General features: G+C 40.8%; 2 protein-coding genes across 12 annotated transcripts; both read right to left on the bottom strand.

The window, feature by feature from the left end:
• Nucleotides 1-2,580: 2,580 nt before the first annotated feature.
• LOC104009810 (toll-like receptor 1) lies at nucleotides 2,581-9,882 on the bottom strand. 2 transcript variants are annotated; one of them, XM_087736422.1, is made up of 3 exons: nucleotides 9,834-9,882; nucleotides 6,848-7,483; nucleotides 2,581-5,470 (listed from the first exon to the last, which is right to left on the bottom strand). In XM_087736422.1, exon 3 carries the CDS (start codon nucleotides 5,378-5,380, stop codon nucleotides 2,924-2,926), a length of 2,457 nt encoding a protein of 818 aa, XP_087592548.1. In that variant the 5' UTR covers nucleotides 5,381-5,470; nucleotides 6,848-7,483; nucleotides 9,834-9,882; the 3' UTR covers nucleotides 2,581-2,923. The 2 variants fall into 2 exon arrangements, with proteins under 2 accessions (XP_087592548.1, XP_087592549.1); XM_087736423.1 differs by lacking the exon at nucleotides 9,834-9,882 and adding an exon at nucleotides 7,559-7,766 and having other exon boundaries at nucleotides 6,848-6,905.
• A 4,285-nt stretch (nucleotides 9,883-14,167) lies between these two features.
• LOC104009809 (toll-like receptor 6) lies at nucleotides 14,168-20,764 on the bottom strand. Of its 10 annotated transcripts, XM_087736887.1 has the most exons (5): nucleotides 20,429-20,764; nucleotides 20,165-20,242; nucleotides 19,441-19,518; nucleotides 17,240-17,404; nucleotides 14,168-16,260 (listed from the first exon to the last, which is right to left on the bottom strand). In XM_087736887.1, exon 5 carries the CDS (start codon nucleotides 16,195-16,197, stop codon nucleotides 14,233-14,235), a length of 1,965 nt encoding a protein of 654 aa, XP_087593013.1. In that variant the 5' UTR covers nucleotides 16,198-16,260; nucleotides 17,240-17,404; nucleotides 19,441-19,518; nucleotides 20,165-20,242; nucleotides 20,429-20,764; the 3' UTR covers nucleotides 14,168-14,232. The 10 variants fall into 10 exon arrangements, with proteins under 10 accessions (XP_087593013.1, XP_087593014.1, XP_087593016.1 ...); XM_087736888.1 differs by lacking the exon at nucleotides 19,441-19,518; XM_087736890.1 differs by lacking the exon at nucleotides 17,240-17,404.
• Between the last annotated feature and the right edge of the window lie 87 nt (nucleotides 20,765-20,851).

Raw genomic sequence — 20,851 nt, forward strand, 5'->3', positions numbered from 1 at the left:
GGACAGAGTATAAAGGGGTGTTAGAGGGTTGATATCCAAAACCAACATACTGGGCAGACTTCAGAAACCAAATTATTCCTTTCACACCTACCTACAACTCAGGTTTCAGAACAGCCTTAAAGGTGAGGAACTCTTCCATGGCCCAGACCCCGTACATTATTTAGGACATAAAACCCAGTTTGCTGATGCATTACATTTACAGAGACTGGAAAGCCTGATTTAAGAAATTTTATTTCCTCTTTTCTCGTCTAGTAAACAGACCAGAATATGTGCCCATTAAAATGTTACCACTAAGTGTGAATGCTGATCATGTCCTTAGACTGTAACGCTTGGGAGGGGGAGAAGTCTTTCAGCAGGAGGGACGCAGGTTTTCTGGTAGCGTTCTCCACTGTAAAGCGCAGAGGAGCCCTGGGGAGGTAAAGGCTACAAAAACTCCTAACCAGCTTCATGTGCACTGGCCTCTGCAACTGAACAGTTCCTTAAGTACCTGAGAGCTGTATAGCACACAAGCCTTAAATTATAGACGATGCAACTCTGGCTGCAGCTGAAATAAAGAAGCCACTAAAGCTTAGCCAGGCCGCTGCCTAAGAGCAGACAGCGATGTTCCGGAGGAAGTGAAGAACCTGCACTCAGAGGGATGCTGCACCGTTGTGAAAAACTTGTCAAGAAGGAAACATCCCAGGCCCAGTGGTGCACTCAGGCTGCAGCCCCAGGTTTAACATCACTGCTTCTGCGGAAAGCGCCTCGCAGCCTGCCGTAGCCGGCTGGCTGGCACACGAGGTTTGTCATGCACGCTCGGCAGCACTCCATGGTGCCCGATGCCCCTGCCCGCTGTGCTGGGTTGCCACGAAGCACGAGTGGCTATCCGGGTAGGGTAAAGCTTTCCTGACTCAAACTCCTGCAGAGCACTAAGCTCCTCTGTGTCTTTGGACACCTCCCCTCAACAGAAATAACCTTTTCAAGCATGCTGCATCCACCAGCTCCCACTGAAGTACTGAGAGTTTAGCAGCCCTTTTTAAGGCACACAAAAAAAGCTTGGTCCTGGCTTTGGGCGGGGGGGAGACACCAGTTATGTGTTACCAAACAAGTCAGTAGCCAACTTCCCTTCACCTGAAGTTAAGACTTAATAGAGATTTTTAGCCCTTCTTTCCAAAGGTCTACTTTCAGAGCCAGGCACCTAGCATCCTACTGGGACACCCAGTTAACCTGAGCTGGCAGGTGGGTGCACAGCGGCGTCTCAGCACCTCTGGACACCGGGAAGATGTCCCGTAGCTGCCCGTCCACTGCTTCATCTGGCTACCACCACACATGCCTGGCAGGCGCTCGGTCAGCCGCCTCGGCGAGTGCAAAGGATCACATCCTCTTACTGGCTTGCTTACCTCGCGTGCTGCTCACGGTTGTGGCCAGAGGGCCTTGCATTTCCATTAAGCGGTAAGTATAATTACACAACTCCTCATCACCAGTGAAATGACACCGGAAAATTTAATAACAGAGAAAAAATGAGAGGTTTATTAGATTGTCAAATTAAACCCAAGCACAGCAAATGATTAAATGTCTCCTATCAACAAATACCATTAGTTTAATCAGTTTGATTTTAGCAGAGAAGTTATTTCCCAATGACAATTACTGCCTTTTCACCTGCATGATGACCCTCACCACCTGCTAATAAAAGGACAAGGTAACCGAGTTCAGTGAAAGTCTGAAGATAAAAGAGGATTTACCTCCAAACATCAAGCCCCTGAGTTTAAATACTTAAAATATGACCCATTCAGGGACAGTTCTGGTAATACCGCTCTTTCTCAATGGTTGTGCAAGCTCTGTTTCTTACTGTTCATTTGCAGCGTTGCCAATTTTCTATAAATATGAGGGGTTTCCCCATTATTATCACGTAAAAAGTATTCTAAATACCTATAAAACTACATTATAATGTAGGTACTTATTAGCTGCTGCAGAGAGATAGCAACAAAATATATTTTAAAATTTAACAGAAGAATTACAGTGGCAAAACTGAGGGAAATTTTTGTAATGAAACGGTAATAGATTGAGGCATCTCATTTTTCTTTGCCCTCTTACAGTTGAAAGAGTTCTTAATAAGAAAAATATTTTATTGAAATATGTAACTACATTTTAGAAAACAGGAAAAACAAGCAACCAATATAGCTTGATATGACCATAGCAAAAAGCAGCAATATTATAATACTAGAAAAATTTCATAAGTTCAGATATTAACTATTATTTTGAAGATAACTAATAGCAAATTCTATGAAATCACGACTTAGTAGGTAAATTTAGGCAAGTGGGAATGTTTAGTACAGCAAAGGAAGAAGAATATTAAACAGGGATTAATGGCTCCAACTTTCAGCTCTTACCCAGAAAAGTCTCTGTCTGTGATGAAGGGAAAGACTTCCAGGAAGGGAAAACAGACTCATAACAAGGCCCAGTGAGGTCTGAAGGTGTAGGGATACTGTACCCTTGACATCTACTATACCAATGTACCAGAAAGGATTTAAACAAGAGTTTTCTTCTTCTTTGTATTACTTAATTAAACCCAAGGAAGCAGATCCCTTCCACCTTAACCACACAACATCCATGTCAGAACAGAGATTAAATGCATGCCTTGACAGTCCTGATGACATTGAACCAACTACTACTTTTGTTACTTTCAAAGATGGCTAGAATCAACAGGAAAAGTCCAAAATAAAGGCAACACAAGTCTACAAAAGTCAGTGTAATCACTATGAAAATGTCTCTTTCCTTCCCTTTGTTGATGATGGGAAAATACAGAAGACTTCTGACTACTTTCATGACTAGAATAAGCAATAACATTTTCTGTACGTATCAAAATTACATTTTGCTATAAACAAGGAATACTGTAAAAAACGATAAAAATTTGATTAACACAATTTAATGCAAGACACTCAAGTCAGTTGTTCACATACAGACTTACACTACTAGAAGAACTAACATCACTCTGCTCCTCATTTGCTTCCAAGGATATTGGCAGGTTAACGCTAATAGCCGCCCTCAGGTTAGCCCAGAAAAGGGCATGCTTGCTCCTCTCCTTCGGCCACTCCAGGTAGGTTCGCTTTGCCATGAGAGCCTTCAGCTTGTGATACCTCGCAGGGATAATATACTGAGGGATCGGCTCCAGTAAAATGAGGATTAAGCTGTTGGAATTCTCACTGAATAATTTGTGATGGGCAAAGTACAGCTCATAGTGACACCACTCGCTCTGCACAAAGTTGGGAGACAACACAAAGATCGACTTGTAGCTCTTCTCAATGCAGTTAATGATGTTCTCCACAATGCTCTTGCCGGGGATAAAGTTTCTCTCGTGCTGGCACAGTTGGACGCAGCCCTCCCCCTTCTCCAAGTTCGGGATCAGCTCGTTCTTCACCCACAACGAATCGCGCTCGCTGTAGGAAATGAACGCATGAAACTGCAGAACGGTCTCCCGCTCTTCGGGATGGTTGTGCCAAGCTCTCCGCTTCGTCTGCGTCCACTGCCACGTCATCCGCACGTACCACGGCACATCCAGGTAGATGCACAGAAAGGCCACCACAGCCACCAGCACCAGCGTCAGCAGCAGAGCTGTCACAAGCAAGAGCGTCATGTTGCAAGACAGTTCAGTCAGGTGGAAGTCCTTCAGCTGCGTTCCTCGCAAGTCTTCCGGGTACTCGCACGTATATGCCGCCGGCCAGCCAAACAGCTTCCCCCCAGATTGCCTCTCCAGACGGATAAAGCCTTGCAGTTCACAGGAACACTTGAACGGGTTGTGCCCTGCTTGTAGCTCCCTGACCCTTGGGCAGCTCTGGAAGAAGTCGGCAGATGGGGTGAGGATCGAATTCATCTCTATGTTCAGGAACTCCAGGGACACAAAGCCACTGCACCCTGGCAGGTCAGCCAGCCTGTTTGATGCCAGGTTCAGCTCCTTCAAGGATTTCAGCTCAGCCATCCCCTTGGCAACGCTGGTGATCTGATTGTTGTGTAGGTCAAGTTTTTTGATGTTGACTGGCAAGCACTCAAACACGGAATCCGTCAACTGATTTGAGGACAGGTCCAACTCTGTCAGAGACTCAGCCCACTGGCACTGCACATCAGCTGCATCGTGACTCAGCAAGTTGTTGCTCATGTCCAAATATTTCAGTGATTTCATACGGCTGGTCATGAAGCTTACCTTGACAAGGCTCTCAAATTTATTCCTCTCCAAAATAAGTAATTTCAGATCTGTCAGAGTGCCACAGTTCTGGAACAATTCATCCGTCAGGGAATTACGAGAAAAATTTAAATACTGAAATGAGCTTGTTCTATTGGGGCAAAGCATATGTGGCATATAGGCATCATATATTGTCAAATTGGCAATGTTCATCTCTGAAAACTGTCTGTATAGAATCTCCTGATTGAAATAATAAAGTTTATTACGAACATGCTCCAAAGTTAGCGCTTTCATGGAGCCACCCAAAGATATTAATTCTTCCAGAGAGTTTAATAAAGGTAGAAATTCATACTCAGTCACCTCCCCCAGTGGTCCCCGAAAAGTCAAATTTCTAATAGTCAAATTCTCCACAGGTGAATACCAAACAAACAGGAAAATTTGCAAAATGATAGCCCATTGTAAGTCCACAGTGTCAAGCAGCAGAGCTGTTGTCTTGATTTTCTTCAGAAGTGTTAAAGAAGGAGCGGGGAAATCTTTGTAGCTCAAGGTATATCTTAAGTTAACTATTTTTAAGATTTCTGAAGTGCTCATTCCATCATACAAGAGGGAAAAACTGAAGTTTTGGTTTGCTGCAAAAACAATATGGAGGCTCCTTGTATTCAAGGCTGTCAGACTCTGAGGCTCATACAGAGAAAAGTCTTCTAAGGTTAGGAAGACAGTGTGCAGCTGCAAATGTATGATATACCTGAAGTCTGACCTCCCTATCATTGTGGCACTTAATCCTAGGTACTCCAAATGAAACATGTTCCCGAATTCCTGACAGATGGGCAGGGCAGTAAACTTATTGAAAGAAAGATCTAAATGTCTAAGATATGCAAGAGTTTGACAGTAAACTTTGAAAATGTTATTATTAGATAAATCTAAGTATTCTAAATCTTGATTAAAAATGAAGACACCGAAGTCAAGCTCCGTAATTAGATTATGAGAAAGATTTAATACTTGAAGGTCAGAAAGAGAAATAAATTCTGAGATACTAAGTCCAGAGATCCTATTATGTGATAAATCTAATACATGAGTATGGACTGGAATGTTTTTTGGAACATTAGTTAGCAAGCTGCTTGAATAATTTGCAATAAATTCATTTTCCACAGTTGGCTGGATATTATTCCATAGCGTGAATGTAAAGACACAAGCAAAGACATACATATTTGTAAGGGGTCCCATTATGCCTTCCAGGTTTATCTTGGTTCCTTACAGAAACATAGAAGCATATCTTTCTTTGCTGTTCAATATGTCTCAGTGATGAGTCCAGCCCTACAAAAAGAAAACATGGAATTTGCTGAAGTTGTTGAACTGTTGAATTTGCTTTTTATTGCTAAAATTCAATACAAAATGTATGTAAAAAAAAATTTGTTTTTGCATATTCTTGTTCTAAGTTCTTATCAGTCCTCCTCACCCTCATTCTTTAATTCCAATTACTGATTTTCTCAGTTAAGTAGAAACTAATTTGTTTACAATGGGAGGAATACAATCAGTGGTAAATTAAAAAATCCACAAAGATGTTAAGAAATACAAATTCCTCAACAATCTTCAAAAATTCAAAACTGGTACAAACAGGCATCAATGCATTTAGGAGTAAAGGAGAACACAACAAGCCTCCCATCTGCTCTTTGCATACACCCCATGTCCAGACATGTCTGGGGACAGAACTCCAAAAGCCCTGTGGACCCTCACAGGAACCGGTGCAAAAGCAACCTCTTCAGTCAGAAAAGCGAAAGGATATTCCTGTTCACACCCCAAAGACCCAGGACACAGCTACGCACCCCCTCACGGTCAGCCGATCAGAGAAGCTGATCAGCTTTGTCTTTGCTATAGCACAAAGACCTAGGGGTCCATTTTTCCAGTAAGCCAAGACGCTTGAGGAGGATTTATCCTGACTCATTAATATTGTAATGCCAGTTTGTCCAAAAACATACTAACAGGAAAACCACAGCATAAACGGACACTACATATGAAGCAGTGGTACCCAAAATCCGAAACAAAACACTTGACACTTCCAAAGACTCCTGGATTTCCTAGGTAGGAAATTTCCTACATTTTCCAAATTACCCCACAGTTGCAACTTGACAAAGAACCTCTCTAGAAACAGTGAGGGACAATGAGTCTAGTTCTAAGGATCAAAAAGCCCAGAGAGGGAAAGATTTTCCGGATACGGAAAATGGTCCAGTAGAATTAGTATATGGGCCTGTCTATCAATAGCCTACAGAGATTTGGAGAGGGATCAGTCCTATCATGAAAAAGCATGACCTGGGCATTATTCTCTTGTCATCAAGCATTTAACAGCACACACAGACAACCTGAAGTATGAGCAACTCATAAACTGTTTCAGGAGACAAACAGCTCCAATTTTTTCCTGTGCTGATTTTGTTTGAAAAAACCCCAACGTTTTAAAATTCTGCCCCTGTGTAATCTTTTGTTAAATAAAACCCAAAAGCCTATTTTTTCAGTTCTAGGTTATAACATGTGTTAGTCCCCAATAATTTGATTGACTGATATCAAAACTCATGCCTTCCCCTCCAAGTCTCCTACCAAGCTTAATCAAGTTTTCTTTCAAATAAGTAAGGCAAAAACATGTGTAATTAACATCACCAAAAGCAATAAAAGAATAATCAGTAAAGTGTAAATTTTTACCTCAATAGAATCCAACTGAGAGGTCAAATTCTGTCTTCAGAAAGTTGTGCTAGGATATCTGAGTGCAAAATAGAAATGAAGCTGGGATGGTTGGTCCAAGTACAATAGCACTCACAAGAAGAACCAAGACAAGGAAATCTGACCCAGCTTCCTTCAAAGAGCAGCTGCCCCTTCAGAGTCCAGGCTGGTAAAGAACCCATTGAATCAAATAAACTTTGATCTGGAACTATCTGGAGGAACTTCCCCCTGGGCAAAAGGGACATCAGGAACAAAGAAAGAAATGTTCTGAAGGGAGAAAAAATCCCAACGGTCCGTGCTCCATTGCCAGAGGAGTTTTCATTTACTGTTCATGCTATGCTACACACTGCAAGAAGGGACGACCCACGCTGTATAGCACTGAATAGTGTCACAGTCAAAGAACAAAGCAGACGTGTAGCAAAGCAATATTAAGGATCAACGATTACCCCTCCAACACTATTTTATGACAGTATTAAATAAGAGTTGGCTGAAAAATGAAAATTGCCATACCAACCATTTTTTCCTTTCTTCTTTGTTGAAATTCAACATACAGATGAGCATTTTCACTGAAATTTCAAAATGCAAGAATACCTTCCAACAGTGAAGAAACACCAGCACCTGAGATTTGATGAAGTCCAAAATACATATAACAAAAAGAAAAAAAATGTAAATAATGGAGCAAATATAACCCACCATTTGAGCATGGAATTCATCTCCAATCGAAGATCCAGCAAAAGACCTCCTCTGCATACTCGGTTAACATCCTCAAAACAGAGTTTCAAACATATGTAGTCTTCAAGCTGGGGGAATCTCACATGAGATGCTAATTCCTTAAAAATTACTACTTCCTCCGGAAGTAGAAAGAACAGGGTTTTCTTATATAGGCTATATAATTCTAAGAATTAACCGAATTTCCCTACATTGCAGGTATTAAGAGCACAATGAAGGTAAACTTTAACAGTCCAGACTCGAAATACATTGACTTCTGCAATATTTACATAACTGTACGGTTTAGGAGGAAATAAACCTATCTGCGTTACGGAATACTCACCAAGGCAAGATTATTTAAATAATTCTGCATTTCTAATTTCATGTCTGCTTCTGATGGTTACACAGATGTTCTAGAAATTCGTCAACTGCATCTCCTCTTTTGCACACACAGAAAAGAGGAAGCAGAACCTTTACCACCAGCTTCTCTTCATATCAAAATCTCTTGCAGAGCTCTACCCCACTGAGTTATTTTCCTCAGCAAGCTGACTAATTAATGTAGCACATGGACAGATGGCAAAAGCTTACATCTCAAAAGCTAGGAGCAGGGGCAAACTGGCACAGTTCAAAACCTTTATGGTTCAGTCACTTTTACACATCCGATGCCTCGGATGGTTATCGGGGATGCCCCACATTATAGCTTTCTTCAAAAAATTATAAAAAATGAACTATAGAGAATATTTGCTATGATATGAAAGCTGTAAAGAAGCCATGAAGAACACAGCAATATAGGGCAATCTGAGGACGGAGGAGTCCAATAAAGCAGCCATTTAACGAACATCTTGAACAGGGACATGAGCCTAGCAAGCAAATCAACAGAGCATAGAGTGAGTGCATTGCAAAGACAGATGTGAATGACCAAAACCAACACCTCACTCCCGTAAGCCTCCAAACTAATACAACATGCTTCAGTAAGATTAATTAGCATGGAAGAAAGAAGCAGAGATGAATAAATGAATGAAGATTTATTTAATCTTAATGAATTTTAAGATTAAATTCATGAAGTATGTAATGAATTCTTCAGGTATGAGCGAACTAGGGGGAAAAGGGGCACCTTGGCCTATTCTGGACTCAGTCTAGAGTCTTGCACCTTGGAGGAGAGCTGAAAGCAAGAAGGGATTCAGCTAAAGAAACTGAGAAGTATGAAAATTTATTCTAGGTAGCAGTGCCTGCTATATTTCAAGCGTGCACTAAATTTGTTTTTAAACTTCTCTTTTGCAATTACGTTTTTAATTTTGTAAACAAGAATTTAACCCTTTGCTTTGCTGAAAGAAAATGCCTGTTTTTCATTTTGAGATTGATGAGTAAGATAGTGGGAACTGAAACTGAACTGAAACCATTCTGCTTTCCTCGGTGCAGTGAACCTGAGTAATACATTACAGAAAACTCTGAGACATCTGTGACCCAAGACAAGACCAGGGATCATGAATGTCTCTCAAGAAGCAGCAAGAGTTTGCTTGTCAGCTGATACTGTCTTGTCTTCAAGTTAAAGGAGAAGTTCCCATTGCTGGGCGTTAATCCACAAAAATGAATAAACTAAGGCACTTGCTGACAGAACAATAATATCACAATCAAATTGAGAACTAAATTATGCAAACCAGTGGCAGTTTTACTTCCAATATAATCCATGAAAAACCTTTGCTGAATGGACAAAATCAAATACACCATCACCTTTCGTCAGAACTGACTCCAGTGCGCACAGAGCTGTAAAAAGCAAAAGTATCTACATCTCTAGTTGTAGCATGTTTAATTTCCTTACCACCCTTCTTTATGAGACTTTAAAATACATTCAAATAAACAGTTTACCATAAAGAAAAATTTGCAACTGATTAAAATAAAACTGATACTCCTGAATACCTCTGTTAAATCATTAGGAACATTGCATAACGTTATTTTTACTAACCAATTCAGCAAAGCTGTGTTTCGGGCTGGTTTCAGTTTACTGATTGTCATTTTGCATGATACACAAGAACCAGAAAGCAGTGTATTCCTGTTCACGCATCCTGAAATGTACCAGCTAAATACCATCCTTTCCATAGTCAGCATGTGTATACACTCACGCGGATAACTTGTCCCATTTCTGAAGTTTATATTTCTGGGGGTTTTTTGTATCTGATTCTATCAATGAGCACCTATCTTCACAAACAGCCTTTCCTCAAGGTACATTTCACGCTTCTGCCTGTATGTTGTGATTACTTACCCTGAGAGGAACCGCAGCTACGCTCAGCTGGGTACCAGAAGCTATTCAGGACCAGCATGATGCCCAAAGGTGTGAAGAATCTCTCCAGCTGGAAATGCAGAAGGGAACCTAGATGTGCGAAACCCAGAGTTAAAACATAGCCAGAGCAGACAGACTAAGGTTCAACAAGGCCAAGTGCTGGGTCCTGCACTTGGGTCACAACAACCCCATGCAATGCTACAGGCTTGGGGAGGAGTGGCTGGAGAGCTGCCTGGCGGAAAAGGACCTGGGGGTGTTGGTTGGCAGCCGCCTGAACATGAGCCATCAGTGTGCTCAGGTGGCCAAGAAGGCCAATGGCATCCTGGGCTGTATCAAGAATAGTGTGGCCAGCAGGAGCAGGGAGGTGACAGTGCCCCTGTACTCGGCACTGGTGAGGCCACACCTCGAGTGCTGTGTTCAGTTTTGGGCCCCTCACTACAAGAAGGACATCGAGGTGCTGGAGTGCATCCAAAGAAGGGCAACGAAGCTGGTGAAGGGTCTGGAGCACAAGTCTTCTGAGGAGAGGCTGAGGGAGCTGGGGTTGTTTAGTCTGGAGAAAAGGAGGCTGAGGGGAGACCTTATCGCTCTGTACAACTACCTGAAAGGAGGTTGTAGTGAGGTGGGGGTCGGTCTCTTCTCCCAAGTAACAAGTGATAGGACAAGAGGAAATGGCCTCAAGCTGCGCCAGGGGAGGTTTAGATTGGATACTAGGAAAACCTTCTTCACCGAGAGGGTGGTCAGGCATTGGAACAGGCTGCCCAGGGAAGTGGTTGAGTTCCCATCCCTGGAGGTATTTAAAAGATGGGTAGATGTGGTGCTTAGGGACATGGTTTAGTGGTGGACTTGGCAGTGCTAGGTTAATGGTTGGACTTGATGATCTTAAAGGTCTCTTCCAACCTAAACAATTCTATGATTCTATGACTCATTGAAGCACTCATGAATAGTTAATAAAATTATTAAAGGTTGCAAAGCCCGTGTTTGGTCATATCGAGGACCTTATCTTCAACTGCAGCTCTCATTGTCACAACTTAACCCTGTGTGTCAAGTAGGTGAAACAAGGGCTAGGTGCCACCGCAAGTCAAAATGAGCAGAGATTGTACTGCATTTATGCCCGAGCCTATTTTGCTTGGGCATAAACAGACACAAGGATCAAAGCTGTGGAAATCAAACTGGTAACAGAGAGCCACCTTGCAGAATACAGAACTTTCTCATTTATCAGTTTATCAATACTGCTTCCTCTTGACTGAACAGTGACTACAAATGAGCACTATAGTCAATCTCAGTAAATGCTTCTGAAAGAAAAAACAGCCAAACTGAAGCCCTGAGTAAAAACACAGGTTTAACAGAGGTTTTGAACCTTCCCCTCAGCAGAATGCCTCATTTCCCACAGAGTCCCATTCTTTTCCCTTGAGCGCCTTCCCCTGCTCTAACACCCTGCAGCTGAGCTTCAGTGCTGATGCTTTGTAACATTTCCAAAGCTAAAAAAGAGCTGAGAGCTCAGCAGAGCAACCCACATTGTGTCAGGACTCCTGGTCTATCACAGTTCAGTTTCCTTTACACTACACACTACCTAAATATACATAAAAACATCTACACTTTCACTTCATTCTGCACATTTGGTTTTGGAGGGTGTTTAACCCCCATGTTATCAGTTTTGTATGTTGGTATTATTATGTATGTAAAAACAGCATTCCGGCTAGTCATCAAGACGACTAGTCAAATGCCAGGAATCTACTCTGATACGGTATCTGACATCAGCATATATTTACATACTCCCTTTTCCTAATACCTGGAGTGCATTAGCAGCTACAGCTTTCAGGGCAGAACCAGTTGCAGACTCACATCACCACGGTGCATAGAAAAGGGTAGCTGCTTTCCAAAATGTGCAGATAAAGTGCTGACATGGGCTGTGAGACTAACACACGGGCCCACATACAGGAAAAATTTCTTCTTGAAGTAAAACTGCTTTTATAGAAAGTGTTCAGAGTTTGATGGAGCCTAAAATAATTGTTTGCAATATTCTGATATGTGTTGCTTGAGAAACTCATTCTCTCCCGTGGAATCACAGAAACTAGATGCAGTAATTCACTGCATGTGTACCTGTTTTGTCAATTATCTGGCACATAGCATGGACAAAAATCTAGTAGTATGTGCGCTTCTGGTTCAAAGCACAAGTTTTAATTGCTCCCCACGCTCATTACAAGCCTCCCTTTCCAACATTATTCACAAAAGGATTTTGGACGTATACCAGAAACCTGTAATTATATATTTCTGCTTACGATTGCATCAGCTACATTGCCAGAGGTCATGTAGTTCCCAAGTTCTTTCCAAAGTGGCAAGCAAACCCCTGCTAAAACCTTCCACTCCTGAAAGAAACAATTAATTTCTGGCACCAGCTGTGGGCTCCCACCTGAGTAACAGGATGGATTCCTGGTCCACGCTCTGACTTTCAGAGGGTTTCTCTGTCCTCCAGCCAACAGAAGAAGCCAAATGAGTTCTTCAAGCTTCACACACAACAGGGGATGTTAACTGTGTTAGAGAAGTTTCAAGGGCTGCTGACCTAAAACTCTGAGGCTTTCGAAGAAAATTCTCAAGCAGGCCACTGTGTAACAATCCAGCTGTCCCTGGCTGTGTGAAAGGGATATGCAAACCAAGTTAAGTCTGTTCATCTTCAGTTTGCTAAGGGTTAAATGAGCCATACACTGAAGCATCGGTTGGAGGGGAAGGAAGAAGCACAGAAAACATTTCCTTCCACAGTCCTGAATGAAATGCCTGCAATTTGGTAATAGATGTGTTGTATTAATTTTGAGGCTAAGTGGGATGAGAGAGCTCAAGGTGTTAAATTTGACCTTTCCCCTACAAATTATTAAACAGTCACTCACAGTTCAAGACTTCAAGTCAAGAGACCTCAGCCTGCTTAGACCTCAGGCAAAAAAAAAATCAAAATTAAAATCTTTTGTTAATAATAATGGAAGACGAGAATGAGATAAGAATGCAAACATTCTATACTAAATGAGGATTTCATCTTAACATCCCTTCTTCTCTCGTCTTCATGTTGAAACACATTTTTGAAAGGAAAACTTCCTGCTTGCTGGACATTTAAGTCTGATGTTCCAGACAGCAAATGCCTGCCCTCCTGGGGGCAAAGAGGAAGTTTGCTGTGATCATCTTTAGCAGTTGTGAACATTTGCTGGAGCCCAGCCATGTGTTCTTGAAGGAAAAACGGCACAAGTACAGGTCACGGGGCCCGCTGTATTTCTACAAAGGACAGCAAATATTGTAAATGCAGCTTGTCTTTCTGACCCCATCAATAGAGGGTCTTACCTGTGGTCCCAAGACCTGGCAAATTTTTTCAGCCTCTGATTGGTTATCGCCTTTCTGATCAGAACTTGTAGCTGTGCTGCAAAAGATACTGTTTTGGCTGAGAAGCACAGATTCTTCTAATAATGAGCATAAAGTAAGATATATGGGTGAGAAGAAAAAAAGTAGAAAGCTAAAAAAAAAAAAAAGCAGGATGTAGAGAAGTCAAGAGTTTCTCCAGTTATAACCAATGATGATGAAGGCAGTTATGATGTTACTGCAGATACCCTCTCAGTCCCTTTGGTCAGGGTATCTCTCAGGATCAAAATGGTACCAGAACTCTATCAGAGGATGGGAATTAGAGCTGTGATTGTCAATTCACTGCTTCTCCCTCACAGCAGTGCCAAACTATGAGCCCCAAAAGGTAAAGTAGCTCATCTTCCATTTTTATTTTTCTTTTCTTTTTTTTTTTTTTTTTTTAAGAATAAAACCCCAAACTTTTCTTCCTCACTCAGTCCCCTTTTGTGGCATGGCCATTTTTGTTCATCTGTGCTGGATGTTCACAGAGTCCTGTATCTGGGTCCTATCCTTCTAAGCTTCACTGAATCTGAGAAAACACTACCCAGGAACCATCTCAAGTTCTGGACTTCCAGACGTCTTCTCAGAATGCGTAATTTTCTTTCTTGCAAACTAATTTCAGCAAAAGAGGTGCTGTGACTAAGCTGCCTAAGCCTTGTGATTAATGCAGCTCTGCAAATTGTCCAGCAACTCAAGCACTCTTCCATATGACTATACCAACTGCTCCAGATTTTATTCTGCTGAGAAAAATTATCTACAGTATTTCAAGCTGTATTTCTAAATCCACATTCAAACTCTTTTGTGATTTGCTATCTCTGTATCAACCTCAAGAGACTTCCAGTAAGGTGAGTCGAACTTTGCCTACAGTTAGGAGGCAGCATAGGCAACTATGTAGAAACAAGGTTCTGTTACAAAAAGTTAAATATATTGACAACCAATAGAAATCATAAATTATTTATTGCGTCACCAAGAAAAAACAGAAGAAACTCCATTAGAAAGATTCTTAATAATCTGTTTCCCCACACCTCTTTCCATCAGCCATTGGCAGGTTAACGCTAATAGCCGCCCTCAGGTTAGCCCAGAAAAGGGCATGCTTGCTCCTCTCCTTCGGCCACTCCAGGTAGGTTCGCTTTGCCATGAGAGCCTTCAGCTTGTGATACCTCGCAGGGATAATACACGGAGTGATCGGCTCCAGTAAAATGAGGATTAAGCTGTTGGAATTCTCACTGAATAATTTGTGATGGGCAAAGTACAGCTCATAGTGACACCACTCGCTCTGCACAAAGTTGGGAGACAACACAAAGATCGACTTGTAGCTCTTCTCAATGCAGTTAATGATGTTCTCCACAATGCTCTTGCCGGGGATAAAGTTTCTCTCGTGCTGGCACAGTTGGACGCAGCCCTCCCCCTTCTCCAAGTTCGGGATCAGCTCGTTCTTCACCCACAACGAATCGCGCTCGCTGTAGGAAATGAACGCATGAAACTGCAGAACGGTCTCCCGCTCTTCGGGATGGTTGTGCCAAGCTCTCCGCTTCGTCTGCGTCCACTGCCACGTCATCCGCACGTACCACGGCACATCCAGGTAGATGCACAGAAAGGCCACCACAGCCACCAGCACCAGCGTCAGCAGCAGAGCTGTCACAAGCAAGAGCGTCGTGTTGCAAGACAGTTCAGTCAGGTGGAAGTCCTTCAGCTGCGTTCCTCGCAAGTCTTCCGGGTACTCGCACAGATATGCCGCTGGCCAGCCAAACAGCTTTCCCCCAGATTGCCTCTTCAGACGGATAAAGCCTTGCAGTTCACAGGAACACTTGAACGGGTTGTGCCCTGCTTGTAGCTCCCTGACCCTTGGGCAGCTCTGGAAGAAGTCGGCAGATGGGGTGAGGATCGAATTCATCTCTATGTTCAGGAACTCCAGGGACACAAAGCCACTGCACCCTGGCAGGTCAGCCAGCCTGTTTGATGCCAGGTTCAGCTCCTTCAAGGATTTCAGCTCAGCCATCCCCTTGGCAACGCTGGTGATCTGATTGTTGTGTAGGTCAAGTTTTTTGATGTTGACTGGCAAGCACTCAAACACGGAATCCGTCAACTGATTTGAGGACAGGTCCAACTCTGTCAGAGACTCAGCCCACTGGCACTGCACATCAGCTGCATCGTGACTCAGCAAGTTGTTGCTCATGTCCAAATATTTCAGCGATTTCATATGGATGGTCATGAGGCTTACTTTGGAAAGGCTCTGAAATTTATTCTTCCGCAAGATTAATGTCTCCAGTTGAATTAATTTGTCACATTTTTTAAAAAGAAGATCTGTTAAATCGTTCTTTAAAAAATTTAAGTATCTAAAGGCACTGTCAGACGAAGGACACAGCATATGTATCAGGTCTGATTCAGCTATTGTTAAGGCTGCAATATTCATGTCTGCAAATACTTTGTATAGGTCATCCTGTGAGAAGTACAGATCTGTGATTGTAACGTTGTTAATTGTCAGTGCTTTCATAGAGGTACCTGAATAGTCAAAGACACAGCTTTCGATGTCGGACAATTGTGTTACACTGTTAATATTGAAGTATTCAATGGATGAGTGCCATACAGTCTGAAAAATATCAATAAGAGCATTCCAGTCCACTGACACATTTGTCAGTGTCAGATTTTGTAACCTGGAGCCTTGTCTGAAATTAGATAATAGAGCTACTAATTTTTTTACATTGCCATTTGTGATTTCTGACAATGACAAGCTTTCTGTAGTATTTTGTATCACAACCCAGTCAACATTAGCTTTGGGCTGATGACTATTTGTATACAAGAGTGGCAGGCTCTTGATTTTGTTGTCAGAACCATCTTCTGGCAAATCATTAGAAGCAGATGTAAAGAGTTCATTTTCCACAGACAAGCTGATATGGCTCCAAAAAGTTAATGCAAACAGACACTTGTAAAGAAAAAAGTTTCTGAGAGATCTCATATTTTCTGTCATATTGGTTTCTGGTTCCTTGGAGATGCTCAATACTTTTCTTATCTGTCCATCTTTGTTCTAATCCTGTAGCAAAACAAACAAATAAAAAGAAAAACCAGATTGTATCATTAAGTGGCTATGCAGGAGCCATCACAGAGATTGTTTTTTTTAAGGTTCTAATTTCTCATCTCTCCCTTTGACTCAAAAAACAATGACAGCACCTATTATCATTCAGGAGAGGCATCCTTTATTAAGAGAAGACCACTGAAATTTTGAAATTTCTATTTGGTAAATAAGCTGTATTTTATATATAATGAGTCTGTTTCTTACAAAACACGTCTGATTTCAGAGGTGACTAAAATTTACTGCTTACCTACAGAATTATTGCTGTGATGCAATGCATTATGAAGGCTTCCCACAACTGTATTATACACTTTGATCAGGAAGTACAATATTTGAGGTCAGTATGGTCATCCTCTTGTCCGACTCTCTCTTGAAGGATATGAACTAGACTCAAGAGACTTTTTTTTAAACGCACTTGTGACTATAAAACCTGGACTGAAACATGATTTCTAGTGACTCTACAATGAGACAGTAACAGCTGTGACTTGTTGGACTAAAGCTACAACAACCTTGAGAACTACGTCCTCTGTACCACTAACCAATCCACAAGCTTTCTTAGAATTACATTACTGGGTCTAAAATGTACATTCTCCTTGATCTAACACAACCTCTATTACAAAATCTCAACAGCACAACAAAAAACAGACAGTCCACCGAGTTCTTCTTTCGTAAAGAATGCACGAAGCTAGGCTTGGAAATCATCTAGAAATAGTGGGGCAATATGGCAAACCTTTTCCAGCTTTTTTCCAGATTTTCATTTGGAAAAATTACATTTGGTTTTACCATCATAGCCCTCAAAAGGCATTTGGGCATATGCAGAGAACAAAAGATAATCAGCATCCACTATCCTGTTATCCCGATTGTTTGGGCAACACTACTAATGTGTATATAATCAAACAAAATATGTAGCTTCAAAAGAAATCTGAAAAAAAAAATCTACCTTCAAATCATTATTTCTTCTTATGACAAAATTTCAGCAATATCCAGGGACTAGGTGAAAGAAGGATACAATTCTTCCACATGTGCTTGATTTTCTTTCTCATTCCTATATCCTGGCATTCAGTCAAATTCTTTATGAGTACCTTCAAACTTTCTTTAGAATATTCTATGAAGCAACAAAATTAACGACTGTTATAACACATGACCTGTGATTTGGGGGCTAACACTGAAGAAATTATCCTTTATAGTCATATCCCTTTCAATTCAGAAGTATCCTCAAGTCTTCAAACTGGACAAAAAGCATTATCAAGATATAAGCAGAGAAGCAATCCAGGAGCGTAAGCAAACCAAGATCATAGTGAGAAATTATCCTGTTGTTTAAAGAGCGAGAGAAGAGATCAAAATCGAGGTTTTAAGAGTTTTTCCAATATAAACTCAGTATAAACTGACTAAAGTTTCATACCAGAAATGTACAGAGTGCATTGAGCTATGATGGTTCAGTAGTAAGGCATGCGCTTTGCAAGTTATCGGCATAATACAAAATTCAAATGTTAAAAATATGTCTTTCACACGGATGAAACATATAATCAAGTTACACCCATTCCTGAACTGTAAAAAACTATTTCCATTAAATCACTGTGGCCCCCTCAACTATGGGTGTAGTGCTAATACAAAGACACTGCTATTTGGCCAGTTTCTTCAGATAAATTTACTAAACATAAGCAACTTTACTCTCATTTCTTACCCATACACTTGAAAGTACATCAGACACTCGCTAATAACCCTCTATGGAAAACATGGTTCACTTTTAAATAAGATGCAGAATACAAAACAGTTTTAGCTAACTAGCAACTGCATAAAATTAGTAAAATGAAAAGTTTCTCACCAGAAATCCCTGGTCTCTGAAAAAGCTGTAAATGTACTCAGGAAAAGAAAACTTCCTGTAACTCTGCCCTACTGTGTAACAATACTTAGGAACGCCCAAACTTTTTATATAAATGTTTGTGCCATCTACTGACAGCTTATGAAATGACATTTGCTTTCCTTCAGATGTATTTTCCACATACAACATTACTGTAATTTCCCCATTATTTAATTATTATTGAACTATGTGTTTTCATGCTTTGCAATAGATTAAGCAGGGGAAAAATCAATCTTTTTACCAACTTTCTGTCTTCATCAAATTAATATGAAAATAAGTACTTCTTTTGAGCAAGTTTTACACTGAAATTCAAACATCTTCCTCTCTGAACTTAATAATGATCTAAGTCTATATGCATTATTCGGATTTTTTTTTCATTTACCTATACCAATTTAGTTGTCAAGTTCTTATCAAGCTGGTTTATAAAAGTACTGTTTGTCTTATTGTAATTGCCATTTAATGGGAATGGAAAAATAATATCTCTCTCCTGCTCCAGCAGTGTTGTGATTAGGTTAAATAGAGGACATGGAAACAGTGGGTGGGATCTTTTTTTTTTTTTTTTTAAATTAAAACAGAGCAGAGACTTCAGTACTGAATGCCCAGACACTTGGGTTATTGTCCTGGCAAAGACATAAAACAGTCTCTCTTTATTTCTGTATAATGTTGGTCAGAAATTCCATCTTAGCCGAGATCTAAATACAGAGCTGCCACACTACAACTTACCTTTCTGGGTTAGCATACTGTAAAGTATTCATGATTTAACATTTCAGTGATGCAGGAAGCAGAGGAAATAATCTTAAAAAATGCTTTTTCACTTCAAAGCTTATTCTGTACATCATATTGCATCTCTCAGCTTCAAGTGAAAAGAGGTCATCCAAAAAAGGAAGGGAAAGATAGGACAAGTAGTAAGTGACAGAATATGGACAATTCGTATTCTCCGCTGTTATGCCAATGAGCCTTATGGTGGTACTCTTCGATTCTTTCTCCATTTCTGTGAATACAGACATGAGCATTCACATCTGGTTTCCAAACGACACCTTATAGTGTTGTTACATAAAAACCTTACCACTGTCTGCCCTTAGCTAGAAAGATTTTGCTATCCATCCTTAGGATGAGATAAAATCCTAAGGCAAGACCTTGCTTCTACCAAACATTCACTCCTGTTCTGGAATATAACAGTTTAACTGCCTGAATATAACCTACCTATTACTCTGATGAATACAGAACCAGACGTACATTTGGTTAACATGTAATAACTGCCATAATTTAGAGACCCTTACTCGAGAGTATCTCTTCAATTAAGCGACAGTATGAGCTGGCCACTGGCATAGTTTGAGTTCTCCAGTTCCGCCTATATACTACAAAGACAGATAAAGCATATGTTAACAGCAAAATAAGCATATTACCATTCATTGCATGCCACTAGCCCTCACATTTACGACTCAGATTTACCAGTGCAGTCACTGGAAGAAGACTAATATATTCCTCAAATGTTATCCATATACTTCTGTGTTTTGTTATACGTAGCCAAATGTAGTTGTTTCCTTCCATTTTTCTTTATCTATTTACTAAAAGGCAAGTATCTTTTCTGAAACCCATTAGGAAGGTGATGACACTCAACTTAGAGTAATAACAAACTTCAGTGAAATCTGAGATGAGAAGTGTTCAATCTCTATTGCTCATTTATTCCACAATGATTTGCAGTATTACCATAGTGAGAAAATACAAGTGAAATTAATTACTGAAAAGTGAAAGAGAAAGAAAATTAGAAAATGCAAGTCCTAAACTCAAGAAAGTAATTTAGGAACTTAGGAAACTAATACATCCTTCTATCCCAAGAGACAGACATATACATTTACGCATTTAGAATGTTAATTTCACCCTGAATTAATAACTTTGTATTACAATAGTGATTAATACTGTCTTGCAGTTCTAAAACATGCATAGCCTTGTAGAGAATCTGCAAAACTGACAGTGTAAGATCAACTTTAAAGTCAAAATTACCATCCATCATGCGGAAAATCAATCTCCAGCTATTGAGCTTCCTCCCAAGGCAGTGCCCTTACTCTTCCACAAGCTCCACTGAAAAGCAGAGGGAAATCCTTAGGGACACTCTAGATTTCATTCCCAGTAAATACATCTAAACATTAATAAATGAACCTAAAAGATGCTCGAACTACCAGCATACCCTGATACTTAAATTCTCATTGAAACGCCTTCAAAATAGACTTATTTAGTGATACAAACATCTGTTCTGCTACCACCTACCTTAATGGGAAGCTTCAGAGACTTTTGCCTGGTAAGCATGTAAGTCACGTAGCGTGATCCATATTTGTGAAGCGCGGTTGAGAACTGGGGCTTTACTTTGTGACCTCCTGTAGCAGCTCTCCTCAGTGATTCACATGCATTATTTTGCTTCCTGTGGCAACAGCAAGTATTTCTTTCTTCGGCAAAGGAAGACTAGTGATAGAAAGGATGCTATGATCAATTGTGGAACTGCCTTTTACCACAGTAAAAGGGCACACTTCGCCTTAAAATGAAGTGGCAAAAAGAGGAAAGGGTAACGAGGAATTAGCGGCAGGAACCACAGGTTGTTGGGCAAGAGCCTGCAATCCCCTTGGTCGAGTATTTCTGGCGTGGCTGCGGGCACCCAGTGCTGACACCAACTTACTGGAAATGTCTGCACGCACC

Source organism: Nipponia nippon, unplaced genomic scaffold, assembly GCF_047370975.1.
Source record: "Nipponia nippon isolate SJK-2023a ecotype South Korea unplaced genomic scaffold, ASM4737097v1 scaffold_6, whole genome shotgun sequence".
NCBI classification, from domain to species: domain Eukaryota; kingdom Metazoa; phylum Chordata; class Aves; order Pelecaniformes; family Threskiornithidae; genus Nipponia; species Nipponia nippon.

Excerpts from the sequence above, each read along its gene's own strand:
- LOC104009810 (XM_087736422.1), bottom strand. The coding sequence starts at position 5,380 with ATGGGACCCCTTACAAATATGTATGTCTTTGCTTGTGTCTTTACATTC.
- LOC104009809 (XM_087736891.1), bottom strand. The coding sequence starts at position 16,197 with ATGACAGAAAATATGAGATCTCTCAGAAACTTTTTTCTTTACAAGTGT.